Source organism: Tigriopus californicus, chromosome 6 (assembly GCF_007210705.1).
Source record: "Tigriopus californicus strain San Diego chromosome 6, Tcal_SD_v2.1, whole genome shotgun sequence".
In the NCBI taxonomy this organism is placed as follows: domain Eukaryota; kingdom Metazoa; phylum Arthropoda; class Copepoda; order Harpacticoida; family Harpacticidae; genus Tigriopus; species Tigriopus californicus.
Genome location: NC_081445.1, coordinates 14,392,385 through 14,415,912, shown reverse-complemented (window position 1 = coordinate 14,415,912; position 23,528 = coordinate 14,392,385). Strand labels below are relative to the sequence as shown.

The following is a 23,528-nucleotide window of genomic DNA, read 5'->3' as shown; positions in this document are numbered from 1 at the left end:
TGTCGTGTCAATGGACCATCTTCCAGAGGCTCTGGAAGATCACTATTAATGCCATGTATCCACTATATCTACCACAACAAATGATCTCGTTCAGTGTGCACCGCCGCATGCGTCACGAGCAGCCACTCTCCGTCTGAACTTGAACAGACTGAAAAGGGCTCGCCGTATCCGAGCCAAGCAACCAAGCAAGCAAGCAAGCGGCCAACGAAGGCGGATGTACGGTACAGCAGAAATCCTCTTTCAGAGTCTCGAGTGCAGAGGGTAGCAGCTCTCTGCAGAGCAAATTCTTGCTCTGTGTGTGTGTGTGTGTGTGTGTGTGTGTGTGTGTGTGTGTGTGTGTGTGTGTGTGTGTGTGTGTGTGTGTGTGTGTTTTCCAGGCTCGGTCAAGAACTTTTTTTGTGGGCCTCAAGTTAGGAAGAAAACGAAAACTTTCCGTCCAAGGTGTGTGTAGTTTCAAACAAAGTGAATATGAAAGTCCCCCCCCCAGGATCTGTGTTGCAGTTGTCGTGCCTTACCTTGCCAGTGGTGGATAGCTTGCGTCTACGTTGGTAGCCGCTGCCTTGGTGGGAGAGGCCTCCCCCGGCCGAATCACAACGTAAAGGCACAGTGAGCCGTTCTCCGGCCAATTCGGTCTCCGACCGACAGTCCGCGTCCATGCTCATGTTGGACATTGGATTGAGCGCATCGATACTAGTAAGGCTCTTACTTCGACCCTGAAAGTAGACGAAAGTGGCATCTGGTGACCATGTTCGTTCGTACTCTGGAGGCCAGCTTTGGGAACGTGCTAAGAGTTAAGTTTGTTATGGTAATTGAGTTGGTGAATGTTGATCTAATGCCATACCCCAAGTCGAGGACCTAACCGTCGATGGGGAGGAATTAGGTTGTTTTGGGTTTTGGTACCTTGAGAGATTTGGGAGAGAGGAAAAGCAGCTTTCAGGTCTCTGCCTCATCAAGCAGGAAACTTTGCCAGTCTTAATCCTGGCCGGGTTCGGTCTGCGGATCTTAATATTTGATGCTCAGGGACCACCTTACAGTGCTCCAGAATCCTGTATCCTGCATTCTGCATGTAGAGGAGCTATGAACCAACAATCGGTCCTTTCATTGTTGTCCCTTAAACGTCCAGCCTTGTGGCACTTACCGAATGATTGCCATTGATCTTATTTTGCTTCATATTCACAGCTGGCACCACGAGGAACATGCCTAACGGACCGTGGCCGAAATACTCCTCCTTGAAAGAACTTGATAGGCCGTATTTACGTTTGGGTGCCCGGGGACTGGCACATGAGGGCACGAGATCTTTGTCCCCGGCTCCACCCACCTCGGCCTGTTTGAGGCCTTCATTCTTTTCCGTGGTGTCCGGCGAAGGGCTCGAGGTCCTGGTCGAGGACAAGGACGAGTTCCTCCGGGACTCACAACTGGACTTGCTCACATTCGATTGATGGGACGACTTCCGATGCATTCGGAAACTGTTCGACCGCGATCGGATCAGCTCTCCGAGGTCGAACATGACAAAGATGAAGGGGATTGATGTGGTCCCCGCTTCTCAGACAAACTGGTCCATACTGAGCACTTAGTTCGTTGCGAAAATGGAACACAAACTTCGCATCAGAAGACCACTTCCAATGCCATTCATCACGTGAAACTTTTGTGAGTATCTGCTACCCGAGGACAGAGGCAGATGAAGAAGGAAGGGCAAAAAAAACGGCACCTCTCGAATGACTTGTTAGCCACTGTTGAATGGATAGAAGCGGATCATAATCCGGCCTAAGGCTCGCATTGTTCCAATATTTGCAATTGGATCAACTTGTTCACTCACTGACTAATGATCGCCCCATGCACGCACGCACTCATGCACTCACACATACACTCACACACTATCAGTTTCTTAGTCCATTCATAGTACCCTCGTCCAAGACAAAGATGGAAATAGAGATCGAGACCGAGACAGAAAAAAGAACACCCGACGGAAGGTTCCGATCAACCGGGCATGACAATCTGGGCACTTCCAAACACCTCCAACCACAGACAGATGTCGTGTCAATGGACCATCTTCCAGAGGCTCTGGAAGATCACTATTAATGCCATGTATCCACTATATCTACCACAACAAATGATCTCGTTCAGTGTGCACCGCCGCATGCGTCACGAGCAGCCACTCTCCGTCTGAACTTGAACAGACTGAAAAGGGCTCGCCGTATCCGAGCCAAGCAACCAAGCAAGCAAGCAAGCGGCCAACGCTCTTCTACGGTCCCTTCATTCCTCCTCTCTCCCTCGTTCTCTTTCTTTCTTTCTTTTCTTCTCTCTTTCTCTCTCTCTCTCTCTGTCTGTCTTTCTGTCCGCTTTTGCTCTTTTCTCGGCAATGGGCTCGCACCCGATTGAAAGGCCCGTCTTCCTTTCCATTTCCGCCATTATCCACCGAGCATTCACGTTGAACGACTTTTCCCTGGGCCCTTGAAACTTGAAATAGATGCAAATATGCAGATACATCAATACAATGAAAAAGTGGGGTTTCTCCGACATAAACGGCTAAGAATAAATGTAAAACAGGCCATTAAAAGTCGGTTCCTTTTGGTCCAGGAGAAGACGGTGTTTGGGAGAGACGTATCGTCGTATTTCCGACTTTTGTGCGTACATTCAGGACGTAATTGATCGATGACCCGTCCTTTGAAGCCAGTTTCTCATCCATACTGGCCTGTACTTTGGGATTAGGGGATCTACGTATTCTGGCGTTATCAGTTTCGTGAAAGACATACTTTATCTTGTATTAAGTACCCACCAATAAAGGTGCCAATGTGTCCCTCAAATCGTCTGAGTCTACATACAAAGGCCAGACCTTGGTAGTTGGTAGGCACGATGTCCTTTGGATTGATAAAGGTGACATGCGTCTCCCTGGTTTTGCAGGGAAATGCAAAACAAATAGAGAAGCCCCATTTGGGGAACTGAAAATCAATAGCTTGGAAACAGGGGGAACACAAGCATGTGCTTTCCATCCTCCTCCATTTTCATGCTCTTCAACGCGACCTTTCTTGTACCAGGAAATGAACCAGTGGTGGTAGTAGTAGTAGTAGTAGTAGTAGTAGTAGTAGTAGTAGTAGTAGTAGTAGTAGTAGTAGTAGTAGTAGTAGTAGTAGTAGTAGTAGTAGTAGTAGTAGTAGTAGTAGTAGTAGTAGTAGTAGTAGTAGTAGTAGTAGTAGTAGTAGTAGTAGTAGTAGTAGTAGTAGTAGTAGTAGTAGTAGTAGTAGTAGTAGTAGTAGTAGTAGTAGTAGTAGTAGTAGTAGTAGTAGTAGTAGTAGTAGTAGTAGTAGTAGTAGTAGTAGTAGTAGTAGTAGTAGTAGTAGTAGTAGTAGTAGTAGTAGTAGTAGTAGTAGTAGTAGTAGTAGTAGTAGTAGTAGTAGTAGTAGTAGTAGTAGTAGTAGTAGTAAGTCAGTCATCAGCGGGATCAAGCCGTGGCCTCACTCAAGGCTCTGATTCCCGGTTTCAGAGTACCACTCCTTACCGAGCTAAATCGGCTGAGTGCTTGGGCATGAACGTCAGAACGAGGTTCCTAGGGTAGCCCAGAAATAGCGGGGAAATAAACAAGAACTAATGTATCAAGGTATGAAGATCGAGAGGCTCCAAATGTGTGTTGAGGCATTTTTTTCCATTTCCGTGGACCATCTGGGCATTCTTGCCACCACCTCGTCAAGGGTCCAGAAGACGTCCAAAGGCCAGAGCGATGAAGCCGATAAGTTAACGAGGATAAAGGCCGTGAGTTTTTTCCAGAGTTTGCTGGGTAATGAGATGATCAAGTCACGTCAAGAGTTGCTGAGGTCGCTATGAGAGATGACATAATGAACGAGATAGCATTCAGTTTCGGTTTTGGAGGTCACCAATTCATGAGCAAGGACATGGGATTCCATAATGACTCAATAATGGCCTGGATTTGGAAACGCGAGGAAGGAAAGAACAAAATGTCCTTTGGATTAACTGATGCCTTGGAGGAAAATCAGGGCTTAGTTAGACATGATGAGAAACCAGCTTCATTTCCTTCTCATAATCTTTGGTTTCAACAAGTTCAAGTTACTTTCTGTTATCTGCACTAAAACAGTTGACAGTTTAAAAGTAAGCTCCTCTTTATCGCAAACCAAAGGGTTAAAAACAAAGACCTGTGCGATCAAAACAGACCAATGGAACCATACAATACTTTTGTTATTGATTAGCTTGTGTTCGTTGCATTACAGCGACTGTTAGAATGACATTTCAATCCGGTTTGTTTTTAATCTCAATGGACTCCAAGTCCTTTAAAAAGGCTGTGCATAAGGCTTCTGATCACAATTTCACGTCCATATAATTCAGACGTAAAGGCGAAATCAGTTTCGAAAGCACAAAGAAACATTAAATTGATTCCATTTTTTTAAAAATATTTTGGACATTGAATAAAAAAAGGAGATGAAGACATCCCAATTTTTGAGAGGTCACCAGAACTTTTGAGGCCTAATAGCTCTTTCTTCAGGCAATGAATTATTAATTAAGGGAGGTTTTCAATTAACGAAGTATTTGATCAAAGGCCACAATTTTACTCATTAACGCACACAAAATATACTTTGAGGATTGAAAAAGTAGTTTTTGGACTTATTTTTGCTATTTCAAAGTTTTTACAATCTGATGATTGTATTTTGGTATTGATAATTAGGCTAGTGACCTCCCCTCCCCCTAAAAAACCGCGATACGTCATTAAGTTGCTTAAAGAACCCATTTACAACTATAGGAACATGTTCTTTAAAATAAAAAAAGAAATGGTCCCGCAATCAAGGCCAAATTCCAAAGCAGAGGAATAAAGCTAGTGCGATGGAATACTTGAGATAATCTCGTCAAAATATTTTGTATAAATCTAACACATGCCATGATTTCAAGGACCCGAAATATCCAGGTTCCAAGATGGCGAAATCTATGACATATTAGAAGTTATAGGGGTTAAACTGTTTTCACCCAATTGTCTGTTTAGCCACAATCCAAAAGTAGTATGAAGTCAGTAAGGTGAGTGTGTTGGGTTGTTATTCGCCATTTTGACGACAATCGCACTGCACTCACCTTGGCCAACGAGAATTGATATTGGGCGTCAAAAAAGGCGTCAAGGGGCAGAGACCAAGTTGGGCCGACCGGATTGGTCTGAATCATCGCCGAGGGAAACAGGAGCAAGCGTCATTATTAAGTACCATGCCTTACTCGCAATTAACTGGGTTCTATATTTAGGCACTACGCTCGCCTCAAGAGGCCGTCAAGCCCAGAGGCCTCGGGTCAAAATCTAATTAGGCACCACCCATATCCCGAGACACGGATCAATATTGCTCTTACCGTGATGTCACTTCTTTGGCGCGTATAATAGGCTTTTCTCCGCTTCAATTTGTTGCCTCGTCTCACAGGGGTTGTTGGATTGGAAGCTCTGTTGAAACGAGAAAGAATGCGACTGGGCTCTAACGCAACAACGAGAAAGACCGTCCTTTGTTACCTCTCATGTCCACCCTGAAGAGAGCTCCGTCCATTCAACTTGGGGTGAGATGTCGAGTCATGGGCGAAATGACCAAGATGGTTGTGGATATGCTCACTTCCTAGGTCCTCGTCAAGATCCTCGTCCTCCTCATCATCCTCGTCCTCGTCGGACAGATTATCGATATTGGCCGGCAAGGACACGGCATTGGAGGATTGAAGAGCTAAAACTGGAAGAGTCAAAGAGGGATGCATTCTCAGTCGTACCACGATTCATCGTCAGCATTTAGTGATGTTTGATAAGACAAACGGACGTTTTGTCAAAAGCGGGATTTTGGGTGGCATGTTACTCCAAGTACGACAATGATTTGGGTCCTAGATTTTTAAGGCATTAACAAGTGACAGAAAAATATCATTGCGGCGAATACATACTACATTTATAGTCATAATTCTTCACACACACATTTGGCCCAATGTCAGTCTGGATTGAAGATTGATTAAAAGATCTACACATTTTTCCTTTTGCAAGGGATCTATTAATTGAAATTTTATAAAGTTTCCAAACGTTTCTTTAAAGTTCAAACCTTGATCGTTGATTCCGAAAAGCATATACGTATAGCACACATTTCATATGTTTTTTTAAGTTAAAAAATCTTAACTATCACATCCTCCCCCAAAAATTATTATTACCAACCAAAAGCGAGCGACAACATCTTATAGTATTTTAGCGAGTGGTACCCTCGAAATAGTCCAATATCAATCAAGTCGTACGTGTCAAGTGAAGGCACGACAGATTTGTTGCGTGCTCCCAAGGCCTTATTTTCACCCAAGTTCCAAGTTCATGTTTTCCACCACTTGCAATTTGAAGCTCGAACAGGAGTTAGCCCGCCAACGTTTTCATTCACTTTGATTTGATTTCCTTGCCCACGAAACATGAGCCACGAGCCTGGCTTTTGCCGGAAATGCGAAGCTCACCAATCTCACCCGTCGAAAGTTCGCCGCTTCTTGGAAGTTGTTGGACGTCTCGTTCTCACAGAGTCTTTGGGGGCTCTTTGGGACCAAACTCAACAACAGCCTTCATTTCAGGTCTTCGTGTACGAGTACCTACTGCAGGGTGCTTATTATTACGTTCGGTTGATACATACGAGTACAGAGACTCATTGGACCTCCACCCGTTAGAGTTCTGGGCCAAAAAGTACACCCTGTTCCAAAGATTGGACCAAACTTTTGGATCTGTTATTGAATAGAAAAAATGACTTCGTTTTGTACTTGCTTTGTATCCTCTATACATTGACTAATCGAATATCCGTTGAAATTGTTCATTTGTTTGAAGGTCATAAGGTAAGAACTCGAAGTGAAGACGGACTCAGTTTTTAAATAAAAATATAAAATGGAACGTTTACGGTTGACCATAAATTATTTTTGAGCATCTTAACGGACTGGGATGGCAGTACGGCAACCTTTGAATTAATGGAGAGCTGGGAAGAAAAAAGTTAGTCTAACCAAGTCCTTGGGCGAACCTTTTCAATCGATTTTGTTCACGGCAAGAAACTGATGGTATACTTTTCGGATATATCAGCATGAATATTGTAAAGGCACTCAAAAACAAAAGCAATGAGACGCAAGCATTCACTAGTAGCTTCAGTTCAGTCTTATTGACTCACTTGGTTTTGGTGGAGCATTGCTCGGTCGTTTCTTCTCCTTCTATTTACCTTTGGCCCTACCTCTAACGCCATACAAACCTATAATCTTTTACCATCTAACTGATGTTTGAGTGGTTAAATCAATAATCAATAAATATGACAAAGAAAATTAGAAATCACTATTAATTATTCCACTTTAAACCATTTATCGCTGGGGGCTAGCAAATACTAGAGTTAACAAGAAAAAATCATGATCCCAATACAGGCGAGGCCAGCAAATGAAATCAAGTTCTACATCATAGGCTGTCCTGGCGTTGAGCCAAATTAATCAGGGTTGGGATTTTTTTGCAAACTCGTTTGCAATCCATCCGTGGTCAGTGGTGGGCAATGTTACAATGTTCCATATTGGCCTAAATGTCATATGATTGGAATTAATCAAAGCAAACTTGATTTTTACGCGTTGTCAACGCCATCAGGGATATGGTTTGTTGGAAAACCAATTCCAGAAACGTTTTTTATATTAAAGTGAGAATGTTGTGAATAATTTATCGAGAAAAAAATAATGCCTTTAAATGTAAAGAGGAAGCAAGAAGTGAACAAATTTAAATGGAACGGTAAAAAGGGCCATTAAAACAAAATGATTCGAAATAAAAGTAGCGACTAAATTAATCGTTAGCAAAGATATGTGCGACGTTGACCATCGATTAACGTTTAACGATTCAACGCCCACCTTTGTCCCTGGCAGGCAAAGACAAACGTGATACAAAATGTAGACAAGCCACACCAGTTTTGCTCCTTCTCGTTTAAGAGAGGGAATATTTGAAATACAATCCCTTCCTCGACACCTATTTTGCATAATAAAGTTGGATGAACATATTAAAAAGTATCAAAAATCGATACAACTTAAGGGCATTTTATTTCACTACTTGGTTGGTCTTCACCGTCTTTGTAGCCCTATGTGACTTTTACTAACCACCCACTTAAATCTGACAGTCGATTTTTGTGTGAAAAGTGGCCGGGATTTACAGTACATTTATGGAGTTATTCTCATTGACTTGCCAATTTTCGCTCCTTTACAGAAAAACTATGATCAGAACGTTCTTTGTTTGGACAAGAATAATGAAACATTGCGTTGTATGACATTAGGCGAACTGAATATTATCAAGGTACAAATGAACCAATTGGCAGTTTGGCAGTTTCCAAAAGTCAAATCCAGTCAAATAAGTGGATCAATATCTTACCTGGAAGTTCGGGCCCCTCTTTCTTTCCATTTTGGTATTGGTACTGTTGCTGCTGTTGTTGCTGTTGTTGCTGATGATGATGGTGTTGATGGTTTTGGTGATGTCGTTGTTTCCCGTTTTCATGGCGAAAATCTGATCCACTTCGAGGAATTGGCCGACGGGAAGGGGGTGTGGGCGGCGGCTGAAATCAAGTTCAAAAACCGACATTATTGTATCTGCAACCAGCACCAAACAGGAAGGTAATCCTGATCTCCGCTAGAGGGCGTGGTGAGCTAAGAGAGTCAAATTTTAGCGTCCTCTATATCTCTTCTGCAGAACTTGGGTCAGAATGGAACTTATGCTATATTTTAAGTCAGAACAAACATTTCGTTTAGATGATGTGAACCTCTATTGTTCAATGTCTTATAAAAGGTAGGCAGATGGAATGAAAATGACACCCAAGTTCAAGGGCAACTAGATCTCATGTCGTGACAAAATACCACTTCGGGACCATATTCCGTAGTGAAATTCAGATAACGCAGTTAGCTTTTCGAGACAAAACGGAGTGTCAAAACGGATACCGGGTGACAAGCTGCTTCCAGCTCATTATAACCTCATCTCGTAATTGCTCATCGCCGTTAGTTCCTCCTTCCTAAAATCATGTTGTCATTTGTGGAATCGTTCGTCTCAAGTGATATTTGAAGAACGAATGAGTCTGGTTCGTAAACATAGAAAAATTAAATTCATGCTTGTCACGTTTCGGAACTCAAAATGCGTTCATTGAACAAGCGAAACGATTTGCAGTATACATAAACTCTTCATATTTTGGCCGTTTTTCTAACCTACACATGAACTAATTTTCAACAAAAAAAACCTTGAAACTTCCCTGGGAGAAAAATATTTAACGTTCTGCAGCAATTTTTGCGCTTTTTATGATTAATATTGTGAAATAAAGCGGTCATATCAAACAATGAAAAAGCTTGATTGTGTGCCATTCACATGTTTTAACTCTTTTTAAGGTCTTGTGAAGGTAAATTTTTGCATAAGTGTCGATCTGAGTTCTTTGTAAAATGCACCAGGAATTTGAAATCCTAATGAAAACCTACAGATGGCATTAGTATAGGCTCATAAATATCATAATATATCGTAATTTCATTACTTAAGGAATCATTTCATCAACAGATTTTCAACAGAGTTCTGAAGTATCTTAAGCAAGGATTTACCTTCAACCAATCAAAATATGAGCGAAAAAGCTTTACCAGGAAAGGTAAATGGAAAGGGCAAAAAACCGAAGACTTGGGAAAGTTGGTTGGTTGGTTCCAAGACCGGTAATTTGTCACCCAATCTTCCAATAATTAAGCCCCAGGGAAAAGTAGTTTAGCGAAAAAAAGGCGACCCGATAAAAGTGACACCTCGAGTGGCCAGGCTCGAAATCCTTCGTCCAATTTGGATTCCGTTTCATCAGCCTCTAGATATTGCTAGATAAGTAAGGTCTATCCTTATGTGTGCAAGATTCATCTTATTAGCTCTCGTCGACATCTAGCTTGGACTAGCTACTCAAAAGTACGGCAATTTCGTCAAATTACTTCGAATCTTTTATATTTCCACCAATACTCATTATCTCCAGGATGGCAATGGCTGCACTTGTCGAATTCCGGAAAATATGCATCAATCTTCATGCTACAAGTGATTGGATTCGTAAAACGTTTTTATGGTTAGCGCAAAGGTTTCGTTTCTTTCCGACCAATTCATTGATTGACTTCTCCATAAATTGTACAACTCTTTACTTGCATCAAGGAAAAGGGTTTCAATTTCGCTCGAGGCGTCACATAAGCTCAGAGTTGAAACCAACATAAGAAAATTGCACGTTTCCCAAGGAGTTGAATGAAATAAAGACGCTCTTAAACAGAGAGGCTACACTTTTTCAGTTTGTTTTGGGAAAAGAGCGGAATAATTTCAACTCAAAATAGGAAACCTCAAGACAAATAGTTGCATGCCATCAACGCAATTTTTTTCTCGGGCATTATGTGACCTGGGTCTCTAATTATATAAAATATTTTGATAGAATTGGCCATAGATTTCTAGACACTGGATGTCGAACGACTGACCACTTGCTTGGCAAAACAACACAATAAACCAGTTTGTGATGAATTCCCACCAGACCATCCATTGTACTGTTTAGACAACTAAGTGGTCGGTTGTCTGATATCCAGTGTCTGAAATGTATGAATTGGCCAAAAACAGCTCAAACGCATTCCCTTTTGTAATATTAAAAAATTAATATTTTGGTGAAGGCTGACTCAAAAGCGCACTCTGAAGTGCAGAATGTCAACCATATTTGGTGTAGCATAAGAAGCCCATGGGACTGGCTCCAACATTTTTGGGGGGTTTCTTGGGCTTTCATCAGCTCTTCTGTTCATGCATGGCATATTCTAAAGTCAATTCTAGGTGATAACACTTTATGCACTTATCTTATCTTGACCAATTGCAAAAAAGAGCCTGTTAGATGCCTTCCTCTGCCCTTTTTATAAAAAGTAAAACACGGCTTAGAAACTTCAAACAATCATACCAATACATAAAATCAGATCTCAATTTGAACGTTCCATTGAATATAGGGAATCCAAATAAAGGCGAAAATCTGATTGCAATTGGTCACTGTGATTAAATAACCCTTCAAGTTCACACTCATTGCAGTTGAACAGTCCCTTTTTGAATGTAAGCCTTGTTGTCAGAGAAATAACTTGAAGGACTTGTGGAAACGTGTGGACTTTTAGAAACCTCAGTTGCGATAAACAAACAAGAATAGGCCAATCAAGTGCCTAATTATTGAAATATTCTCTATTCTTAGGCTAGCGAATACCCTAAATTTCTTTCAGGAGATGAAAACCGGGCGACAAAAGCGATCAAGTGCAAGTAGTTTGAGGCCCTAAATCACTAATTTGCTGATGCTTCACTCTCTCGTCAATACATCTACAACAATTGGTTACCTTAAGTTATATGGCAAAACCACTTCACCACTCTATGCCAAGCGTCTATCGTTCTAACACCTTCTTGCCATGTTTTTCAGGCATGTTCGTATTTCCCGAAACTTTGCATTGAGCAACCAAATTTGAATCGGCAGGAAGCAACCCAGGGAAGAAGGGCAAAACGAAGGCCAAAAATAGCTCCTTTCCCCTTCGCAACCGGCATTTTCTTTAGCTTTGGAACTGCGGAGGCAGGGTTGAAGGCAAAGAAGCTGGTTTCCATTATGCAGACGAATAGAAACCAATTCAGGAGGGAACCAACCGACCTAGTGGGTTCCCATAATGCAATGAGTGGAAGCAATTTGATTTCAAGGAGGGACCTCATCAATACCGTGCATGACATTGATTAACTTCTTGCACGACACCACCCAAGGATCAAGGAATATGCACCATGTATTGTGCAGACGGCAATATGTTGGGCTCAAGTTTCCTGAGGAAAGAGGATCACCATGTTTCCGCAATAATTCAAAACGCAAAATGAAGAAGAAGATCTCTTTTGGAAGAAGATACAGTCACTCTGACAACATGACGGCGGCTTTGATCTGTGGTCTTTTCTCACACGCTACAACCATGCAGATATGATATATGTATACGTCATTCAATTCAAAGTGGCGAGCCAATTATAAATAGTTTGGTGGTTATCGCTAACATATGGGCCCAATATGTTTTAAAAAGTTATAAGCGAACTTCAATTTGGTTCCACTCTCACTACAGATCTACGTACATGCATCCAAGGACGACGTCATCACTGGACAGAGACGGTAGGGTGGGGGAAACATAACTTTTATACAGATGAACCGAATGCAATTTCCTTCAAAGTAGTTGGACTTTAGTTAGCTCAGAAAGCATTCGCCAATTTTGACCTCAATCGAACGTCTGCGTCAAGAGGAATGAAGTCCTGAAACTCAGCACGACGTGGGCAGAAAAGGACTTGCTTAGCACCATCTTGGTAAGATCTTCCCAACGTGGAGCTAGCTCACTCAATTTGCGCCCTCCCTGGTGCGAGTTTTAAATGCTCATAACTTTTGACACAGATGTTCGATTGAGATCAAAACTGACCATTGCTTTCTGAGGCTATATTTGAGTCAACTCATGTAAAGAGAAATGCATTTGATTGAATGGTATTGGAATTATTCATTTTATCCCACCCCCGTCGCTGTCCAGTGGTGAAGTCGTCCCTGATACATCATAAACGAGAGCTGATTTGAGATTAGATGTGCATTCCAACCGGTCAAAGCAGAAATGGCATACTGCTACTTCTCCGTCGAAAACTTATCAAACCCAGGTCCTTGACCACTCACTACCCCAAGGGTTCTTCTGCTATATGATCCCCACAAAGTCCCACAAAATATGAGGTCCCACATTCTGGACTTGTGGAACAACCAACTCCGATTACGTTTATCTGGTAGAACCGGAAAAGTGCAAGTGGAACCGTATTTGGAACGTACCTGAAATGGAAGTATAAGGATATGGATTAGTGCATGCATGTTGGAGAGTGGAGAGCGGTGAGTGTGATGTTGTGGTTGTAAGTACGTACAAGCCACAAATGGAGTAGAGGGGGATAGGTGCAAATCAAACGGGAACGAAAACAGGGTCCATCAATTAGTCTGGATTGTTCATATTTCGGGATTGGATGAGGTAAACGTACATTGTTCGACTACGTACAACTTTCCCAAACAACCACTAAACACTCCAAAGGAGGCCAAGGATTCGAATGTCTTTAGTTGAGTTATTCTCACACTCGATTTTGGGATCAAATAACCGATATCTTTGTATTATGTGTTTTTTATTTCTCAGTCTAGACTTCTGTGTCATTGTGAGTAGGTAATGTACGAGCAAAAGATGTCTGCTCTTCAATCTGGTCTCATGTTAGAACCCATGATTCGGGTAGACACTTTCAAAACTCTTGTCTCTCGTAAGTAATACGCTTTCAACCATCATTCCAGACCCCACTCCCAAAGAAAAGAGGAATATCTGCCTTCTTCTTGAGTCGGCGTCATCATCATCATGTTTGGTGCTTGGATGATTTGACTCCATTGAATAAATTCCCACTTCCGTTTTGTTCTGGCAAATGGAGGAGGATGGTGTTTGTTGAAAGGAGGCATCAACCCACCGATTTCGATGTTGTTGATGTTGTTGTTGTTGGCTGGTTAGTTCTCAGTGCGTGAATGGTGATGTGCATGCGCGCTCTGTACACATATGAATTCAATAATTCATTCTTAATTCAAGGTTTACTTTTTCTGATCACTCCGACTGACGAGTTCTCGTCCTTCCCAAGGCCAAATTCTAATGGTGATCGTGATTTGACTTGATTCACTTGCTTACATTCATATTATTCAGCACCAATGGATGGATTCTTGAAGGAGCTCATTTCAAACACCACAACCACAACAATCAAGATAATCCAACGCTCCTCAAAGCATACATACCGTGGAACAACAACAACAACAACAACAACAACAACAACAACAACAATAATAATAACAACGACGACAACGTCGACATTACCATGAATTGAGAACACATTTGCATTAATCAATGATCAACTCCAGGGATCTGTCATTCACTTTTATCACGCCTAAGTGAGACAAGAAAAGTCAGGGATCATCAACGTTGTCCCCTATCTACAAGACAACACAGTACAGGGTGGTCCAATTTACTTCCCAGGCCTAACCATAAATTACTTTGAAATAAACCACCGCACATGGTTGTGTTGCCAAGTGTTTGGGGAACATTCTTATGTGGTTTAATGCAAATTGATGTCATTTCATTTTGCCAATCTTCACTCACATCAACCTAAAATGGCACAATCAATATACCAGATTTTTAACAAGATTTCGTCTTTTTTGGTAGTTAACACATTTACAAAAAAACAAGTAAGGTGGAAATTCAAGGGACGTTAGTTTAGGACTACCCTGTAGACCATGATGATGCTGGCACTTTTTTAGGCGTGAAAGGTAACACTTTTGGTGACACTGCCGGGAGGGTTATCAAGAAACTCAGAAGGCTGTTGTAGTAAGAGGGAACGAGGAAGAATGATTTCAAGCTGAGATGTTTTTTCATGACACTTCCAACCAAGCTGGACTTCAAATGGGAGAAAAGAATGGGAGACAAGTCAAGTATTCTGTAGTACTTTGAAGCTCGATTCAACCCTTTCTTAAGAAGCCTCTGGCCATTTCTCCCACATTCAGAGTGCTTTAATTGTCTAGCAGTTGGCAATTGTCCCATGGCGCAGAGACAAGTTTGCACTTTTTGTTTGGCTGCTATTCAATCCTTTGACACGCCTGGAAGCTCCACCAGAGGGCGCTTGGCCAGAATGGAGACAATAGTTCTCATTCTCATTCTGGTCATGACCAAAATGGATGATGGTGTTTCCAGATGAAAACGCATTAAAATATGATCATTTGAACACGGTGTTTTAATGGCATGACAGCGATGCATTTGCCAATTCATGGCATGACCTCATGGCATACCACCTTCCGTACAGCGCAAGTTGAAAGGCAAACATAACCAGTTAACCACACATCGTCCAATAACACCTTTTCAGACACTTATCTGATATTGGAATTGGTGGTTAAGACAAAGGGCAGAGGAGGAAAGACGAAAGTGCGATCCAAAACACGACAAAATCCAGCCTCAAAACGAATCTCTGGAGCATGCAGAATTGATGAGCACTCTTCTAGTTCTTGAAGAGGCCCATAATCAAGAACGGGTCATTAAGGGCGATCACGAGTTTTAACTTTGACAACGATGACGAAGGTCGGCGTGTATGCTTTCAATAGCCTTGATTGTTGGCCCACATTAGCCACACAAAGTGCTTGGGGTCTGAGTTAGTTGCTGTATGCAAAGACATCCTTGTCAAGAGGGTGATTGTGGTTGATCACCGAGATCAGTTCACGTCAAAAAAGTGTCGAAGCCAAGATGTTGTTTGTGGTCGCTTAAGACTTTATTGCCTTTGTAACCAATGGTTTGCCTTTTAACACACCAAAAGCGGCAGATGGTCACCTTGTTTTTCATTTACTGTGGTTTGGTCAGGATACCTATACACGAGTATACACATATCTCAACCATTGGTTTGTAAGGCTAAAATAGTTAAATAGAAATAGTTGTCACTAAAAGAAACTATAAGAGAGCTTACTTATGACGTCATGCCCTCCAAGCGTTCAAAATGCACGTATCATGGAAATATAACTTTTTACAGCTTACCATGATTGGACAATATGGACACTAAATCATTACAAGATTCTGCGTATCATAACTCAAACGGATTAAATAGGGATATGGTCCAACAATTCGCCTTGTTTACATGGCGGGAAAGAGCAACCACCTAGCGGTAATAAAGTGTACCATTATGTGCTTAGTGTAAGGTCTGAATAGTTCTGCGTCAAAAAAAGGCGTCAATGTCAAGGCAGTTTTTTGGCCTCTGATGAGATGAATATCCGTTTGGTGTTGAATACAGATGGAATTTCATCTGAGATGGATGTAGCAATGCCTCACGACATGATCGTCGCGGAGAGTGAGATAGATACTTTTGCACTTTTCAACTCGAGCGAGCATGATCGTGATCAAAACTCATTACAAGAGCTTTGATGAAGTACGTGGAGAATGGGGAGAATATCAAATATCAGTCAAAATGGAAGTGATTCCTCATGAGGCCATCTTTTGCCAAACCCAAACCAAAAGGTGGATTTCAAACGACTCACAGACTTGAGCCCCGGACTTAACTTTCAATCTATTCCTGCTGAAGAATCACTTTTAAGGCCTTTTTACCTTGAGAACGCCAAGGAGCTCCAGGGTTTAGGGCTTGGAACTACCAAGTGTAAAACTTAGATCTCGGGACCTTGGATTGAGAGTTAGATCTGACTTGACATTTAGCATCACTTTTCATCGTTCATGTCCTTTTAAGAGATATCCACTATCTCGTGGATACGGTGTGCTCCCAATTGGTGGGCAAATATGAGGCTCACGAATTGGTGAATAACCAGGAAGACATTGTTTCAACGCTGAACTTTGAGCCAGCATCCTCCCTCGTTGGTTGGTTCTCCTCTCCTGAGCTTTGGGCTTGTCTAATTGAGTCGGCTTCATTAGCATGGCCTCCCCTACTCTGCTTTAAACCAACCAACCAACCAACCAACTGGTGCGACATTGCCGATTGTTTTTCAAGCTCCGTCAAGAGATTTTGAAGGACTTCTCATTCCGTTAAGGGGATCGAAAGAGATTCGTGAAGGAGATCAAGGAGAAATTGGAAGGTACACGTTAGTAATAAGAGGGGCATATTGGGTCAAAAGAGCCTCTCCAAATATGATGAAGGTCAGTGGAGAAGTCAGAAAAGGGCAGTGTTGCCATAAAGGATGTTAGTTAGTGTCCGAGGAGAAATAAAGCAGTGTCCATTGGGGGAGATTGAACATGTGAGTACTGTTGGAATGTCACTTTTTGGTGGCTACAAGAAGCATTTGGTAACCACGTGGATCGATAACAAGAGTCCTTTCTTTCTTTGCACATCCGACTGTTGCTGTGGCGGGCGCGTATTTGGCTAAAAAATAACCAGATTCATTCATTTTTGACAGCCTCATCACAAAGTAGGAAGTTCAACATTCATCATGGAAAACACATATTTGATGATATTGAATCATTTTAAACAGATGTTTCGAAACACAGTTTGCTCCCCTATCATGTTGTTTTAAAAGTCGGGCTTTGCTTTACATACTTGGAGAAAACCATATCAGCCAGGGAAATGGACCAGAACATAAATAATGAAGAATCGGTTCCTGGGCTTGGTTTTAACGGCGGCAGGAAAGTGAAATTTTCGCCGCTTCTGGGAAATCCATGCCCTCTTCCAGTAAAGCCCCGCTCAAGATTGTGACTATCACAATGCCACAGTCCCCTGCTCCCCTCCCCTCCACCACCACATGCTCTTTTAATGGGCATTTCCATCAAATTATCATCAAATGAAGGATCTGTTTCTTTTCAGGTACGAGCTCACTCCATCATGAAACAATAAGATCAACGTCAGCTGTCGCGCTAGCCTTATTTATTGCCGCCTCAGCATAAGCCTCCTAAAATGCAGTCCCAGTGGTTCTTCGAACTTGGGCAATGGCGATTGAGGTGCAATCATTGACCAGGATGAAATCGGAGAAGAACTAGCTGAAGTTTTTGTCGGGTTTTTAAGTCTTAATCAAAGATGACAGACTACGCGGAAGTGTCGCTACATGTTTTCTTCAATTCTACCACATCAAAGAAGGCGGTTTTGAGGCACGTGGGGTGAGGGGGAGTTTAGTTCTTCACGGTTTGACTACATTACAAGGAGAATGTGTCACCCTTTGATGTCTTAATTAAGTCAATAATGCCACATTAACTTCCCATTACAAATCCAAACACCCCAAGTTGTGTCTGTAAGGCAAAAGCCCTACTATAGAGTGTCATACCCGTGGAAATGAATGCCTGAGTCAGTGAGTGAGTGAGTGAGTGAGTGAGTGAGTGAGTGAGTGAGTGAGTGAGTGAGTGAGTGAGTGAGTGAGTGAGTGAGTGAGTGAGTGAGCCAGTGAGTGAGTGAGTGAGTGAGTGAGTGAGTGAGTGAGTGAGTGAGTGAGTGAGTGAGTGAGTGAGTGAGTGAGTGAGTGAGTGAGTGAATGAATGAATAACCAGCCTTTTCAAGAGCTCTTTGATCATACCAAAAGGCAACGGCACAAACTGTCAGAGCACGCAAGACAACTCGATTTACGGCAAGAAGTGTGTGTGATAGTGTGTGCAGTGTACGGCAGTGCCAAGACGGAGTTTTCTCAAACAAAAATAATATCAAATATCATGTAGCTCATTTTTGAAATTTCCTTAAAAACACATTTCTTAATTTTTCATTATCATACTTAACTATTGATGCTTTTGTTTGGAGTCTATATGCTTTTCTTTTTCAAACTAATGAAACCATATTTGTAACATGGTTCCTTTTAACTTAGAAACTCACTTTTACGGAGGAAAAGAATAACAGCATATCAACAAATCATATTTTGCTCGATTTCTTACAAAAAATAACTTTAGACGTTGATGGCTTTTAAAATATTTTTCATATCATTGGTTTAGGGCTCTAGGGCCAAATTTCGGGAAAGAGAATCAAACAAGCAACCTTGCTCATGTTAGGAAACTGTGCTAACCACTGCGTCACGTCTTCTCTTATTTAAAAAAAAACATTTCAGTATGATTCATTCATAAATTTTGCCCGAGAAAAGTTCATGATGACCGAATAATATCTAAATACATAAGATACTGTTTTGTACATTAACTATTCAATGTGCCCTTAATCAGGACTTCAGGCCGGTTCAAAATATCTGCTTAAACTTTAAAGCTTAGGCTACATAAATCAAATGACATGTGCTCTTCACTTGAAAGATATGATAAAAGGACGAACTCAGCAACACGTGCGAACTTTTTTCCTTTAGTATTAATTTTTGACAGACAAACAAGTCTTATTTTAATGCCCTTTAGTAACCCGCTTGGAGCCACCGTGATGAGCAGCAAGGTCTATCTAGTAGGAGGGAAGGAAGTCGAACAATCGGAGAGGAAGAGCCTGGGTGAGCAACTCATTCACAGAGCACTTCCAACTCGACTCTCATTTTCGGTTATCCCGCCCTTAAGACCGACTAGCGGTATGCGATGAGAAAAATATGGACCCTCTAAAGGACTCTCAAGTAAGGAAGGAATATCCATAATCGGCAAGGAGGCGTTAAATCGAGATTATTTAATGCTTTTATGTTACGAAACACTCTGGGCCCCGACGGAAATATTTGGGCTTGTATCTTAAAAATCATACAATATTCAAAATATGAGGACAGCTGGTGGCATGCGTCAACGAAACCTGAGGGTGGCCACGCTGTCTAATTTCCGTACGGAATAGCGTCGAGGGTGACTAGTTCAAGGCAATTTCCGACAAGACAGCTATTCAAAATCCGATTTGAAGTACACGCCTAGGAATGAGTGACTTCTCGGTTCAGAGCCAGAGATGCACACCAGGTGAATATTCGGCCCAAAAAATGCCCATGATCCATATTCCAAGACCCAAAGTCGTATTCCGAGAGATTGCATTTATCTTGAGCACAGAGGCCACGGATATCATTACACCTTTGTTGTTGGTTCTTTGTAGTCGTTTTGAATGGATAAAATGCACCAAGAAAATTGGTCTGTCGGAGGGGAAAAAGTTCCGACACTTTCAAAGCGCAGCAATTTGTTCAATCTCTCTTCATGTCATGATAAACCTTCTCTCTCCACTTGGAAGTGTCAAAAGTCACTTTGGTAAGCAACTTGAAGACACGATCGCACCTAAGTCCGATAAATCGGCTTGTTTATTTCTTTATGGGATGATGGAGCCATCTTCTTCAGGGACATCATGTTCAAATGTTAATGCTCCGCCAGTCGTTCTTGAAGTTGAGGCCTTGTCTTGAGTGCATTCATCATCATCCTCCGGATTGTTTTGACTTGCGCGAACAAAAGGCGCACAAATTGAACGCGTCTCAAAAAGTGTTTTTATGATATCATCACAATAAAATGGTCTTTTACAATCAGAACTCCTTGAAGAGAGCCATGTCCATGGACAAGAACAAGTACGACCAATCGAAGTAGTCGGAAGAGCACCACCATCTATTACTAAGGACATGGTTGTCTTTGACGGGCTCGCTCTGAACTTCATCCTCTCTTTTGTCTATTGAAGGAGTCCTCTCCGAGAATTTTATACTCAAACCATTGCCTCTTTTTCACCACCAGATCTCGTCGACAGATTGACGGATCATTCCGAGACGAGCTTACAAAAAGTTTACGCAACCTGCTCTAACGCCATGATAAAAGTGACATTTAACTTGTTTTGAGTCAAAACAAGACACTTGGTAGTTCCTTAGTTCCTTAGCCGTGTTGTTCCGCTCGAAAAAAAGGCACCGCAGCCAATACGATGCGTGATTTAGTGGACTGTTGGCAGTTTGAGGTGTACCATATAACATGGGAGTCATTAATCAACGACTCATTTATCAAACGCTCACTTACGTAATTCCTGATTGATCACCATGAAGAATTGAAGATGGTCGATCTTGCAAGTCCGTGAAAATGTTTTAAATCCAAAGTTTCAGTTCAAAACCTGCACGTACGTAGAGGAACTCGTCTTACCTCTGATCCTGCGATGGTAATATCAAAATCTTGGACACTAATCCTTGGAATGCTCACGGGTGACCCTGGTTGACTCTTGGAGATCCGAACGGTTCGCTTCGGTCCATATCCGGCATATTCACGCATGCCTTCTGGAAACTCGGTGAAATCCAATGTCCGACACTTCACTAGTCTCGACAAGCGGCGATACTGATTGTTATTAGGATGATGTGGCAACTGATAATTGTTATTGTTATTATTTGCATCGCTATTAGTGCCGTTGATCATATTGATGGGAACATGGTGTACCATGCGTGATGGAGAATTGTCTCTGCGAGATTTAGTCCTGACAGCCGTGACGAGGATATTCGAGGCCAAAATAGATTGTGTGTGTCGGATGACCCGTTGACGGGTGCTCACTGGGCCCGTGATTTGAATGGAGCGGGTCACTAGAGGACTTGTAGGAGCAGAGCTGCTGTTGTGAATCAACGGGTTCAACATGGTGAAAGCAGGGAGGGGTGTGACTATGACGACTAAGGTTGCCTTGGTTATTTCAAGAATTGTTCCGGTGATTTAATTACGCTCTTGGCACTTACTAAGCAACTAACCATCCATCGAACCGACCATTAATCACCGACCGAAATGGATACTTTCCTTTTCCGAATTGCCAGCCATGAATCACTTGTGAACCTAGTTTGAATTGTAATTGCCCAATCACCTGGGATGCTAAGAAACCAATTTGGCGCTCTTAAGATCTAATTATCACCCCGAACAAAGTTTGACGAGTGAGCTTACATTTCCAATTGTTTTGCACCACGACCCCTTTCCTCAAAGAGGCGACTTTAAAGAGTTACCCAACAACAATACATTTTGTTGCACAAAACCGTCTTTGAGTTGGATATTAGGAGCCAATCGGAAAGGAGGAGGGGTGATTTTTTTGAGGTTACCCAGACTTCTTAATGTTTCTTTTGTTGGTTAACCAAAGCAAAAAAAACTTCCCCAACCTGAATGGTTGTTCAGAGCCTGTTAAACCACGACCATAATGATGACGCCACTCGAAGGTCTGAAATTTGACCCTTTCAAAGAGCAAACAGAGGCGCGATATCGAGGCACTCTGATTAGCAACGCGTAATGAGCCTGGGACAACTAAAAACGTCGATCGAGCAAATGCCAAAGTACATACAAGAAGACTAGTTAGGTGACTTCGACCGTACGTTCTTGCTAGATCCCTCTCATCTCAAAGTGAAATCTCTCGGATTCTTCTTCCGCCCTCCGAAACAATTGATGGAGGGTTTTTAATTTGGTTCTCGTCGTTTTTGAGGTGCTTCTCGTAATTTTCTTGGGCGTGTAACGAATGGCTCGACAAGGTCATTGTCGCAGAGGGTTGAAAATTGAAACACGAAAAATGTGCAACTTGATGCTGAAATATACGTAGGATTGTCAAAAAAAAGATTCAAACCCCACGGGCTCGAAAATACATTTCTTCGTGGGCTTCTTGACTAATAGATCTTGGTTCAAATGCCGGATTCCACAGTTGGGTGGTCATTGATGACATTTCCGATTTCGTGAAGAGATAAATCGGAGGTCAAGGCGAGTGCTGAGCCTTCTTTTTTGACCATTTAGGCAAATTCCTCGCTCAAAAATGACGAGGAAGTCCGAGCGAGAGCGGGCGATCTGATATCCCTTTATAGGTACTCAAATATTATCGCGAACCCTGTGTGGACGTGGGTGTTGAATATTTATTAAGGCCTTTTCCCTCGTGGCGAGGATTATTTCCCCCCAGAATAATCCGCTTTATCTTAAATCAAGGAAGTATCTCGAGCTTAATTTTACCCTCGTCCAAAGGCAAGACGTCGGTTGTCGTGCTCGGGTATGAATATCTAAGTGATCCGTTTGTGCAGTTCAAGGTGTGAGAGAGAAGTCAATTTTTAGACTTTGAAATAACCAAGGCGATTAAAAACGGTCGACTTCTTGAATGTGAAATGTCCTCTTTTAGTAGTGCATCCGAGCTCCCAAAACAAGCACCGGACTTCTTTCGTCACCTATGGAAATGCATTAAATTCCGTATTGAGAACTGGTTCAGATCTCCTCCAGAAAACTGGTCACTCTCGCCGTCTCTCGTTAAGGATGTGTCAGTAGTTGGAGCGATGCGAGGCCTTTTAGATCGCCTGTATGGCCATTCCCACCACTTCACAAACAACCAAGATCAGGCTTCCCGATCAAGAAACAAGACACAGAATCCGGGGATGTGCAACTATTTTGAGGGAACACTTCTTCTTCTGATCTCCTTTGCAGTCTTCCGACTTTGAGGAAATAACACACTGATCTTGATATCGACGACCGAGGAGACACAATTAACCTTCACTGCTTCCCCTACTACCACCTATCCGTCCGTCCGTCCGTCCGTCCCTTCGTCAGTCTGTCCAACTCTGACAGATTCGGGCAAGCTTCGCGGCGAGAAGTTCCCTCTTTGAACGCCGAGTTACAACTGAATCGGAATTGCTCTCAATGGGCGACCGAACGAGAATGGTCGGTCCTGAGCGACGCAATCTTGAAGATCATACTTGAAGAGAACCCCTCACAAGCCTCCAGTTTTCTCTCCCAAAAAGCAATTGCTTCAAAGCAATTTTGAGCTGCCAAATAAAAGTCGACCAGTTGGGGACTGTTTATTAGTGACGCATTGAAGCCTGCTTGGCCTTGCCCAAACACTTGAAGTATGACCATGACGAGGTGGTCAAAGATAAAAGAAAATAGAAGAAAAGGGTAAAGAGTTCTCTGAACAATGAAGTGACAAAAGAAACTGTTTCAAGGGGCACTTCTCTTCGTGATAGGGTCTCTGTGATCCGTAAGACAGGAATGACGCACGCATACACATCTACAACTACAAAGTCGTCTTGGCAGGCAGGCCACTCTTCCTAATCTCTGACGCAAAAGTTCAAGCCCAGGAGAGAGGACGGAATTGAGATCATTCCGCTTTTTTTCAGCATAGCGTTTTGGGGCCTGTCAATTCTTGTTAGCTCCATTGAGACATTTTTCTCCCCATCGAATTATAA

General features: G+C 42.3%; 1 protein-coding gene across 10 annotated transcripts in view; it reads right to left on the bottom strand.

Annotated features, from left to right (window-relative positions):
- The window catches only part of LOC131882102 (pleckstrin homology domain-containing family G member 5-like), a 96,495-nt gene that overhangs the window by 24,868 nt on the left and 48,099 nt on the right, over positions 1–23,528 (bottom strand). For 7 of the 10 annotated variants that reach the window (XM_059229149.1, XM_059229154.1, XM_059229153.1 and 4 more), the window contains 5 exons: positions 8,351–8,531; positions 5,489–5,696; positions 5,335–5,422; positions 5,071–5,148; positions 516–713 (listed from right to left, as the gene is read on the bottom strand). In XM_059229149.1, the coding sequence (XP_059085132.1) occupies positions 516–713; positions 5,071–5,148; positions 5,335–5,422; positions 5,489–5,696; positions 8,351–8,531 (753 nt within the window). Of the gene's footprint in view, positions 1–515; positions 714–1,138; positions 2,381–5,070; positions 5,149–5,334; positions 5,423–5,488; positions 5,697–8,350; positions 8,532–20,496; positions 21,152–23,528 lie in introns of those variants that run through there. The other 3 variants (XM_059229151.1, XM_059229150.1, XM_059229156.1) reach the window with 3 other exon arrangements.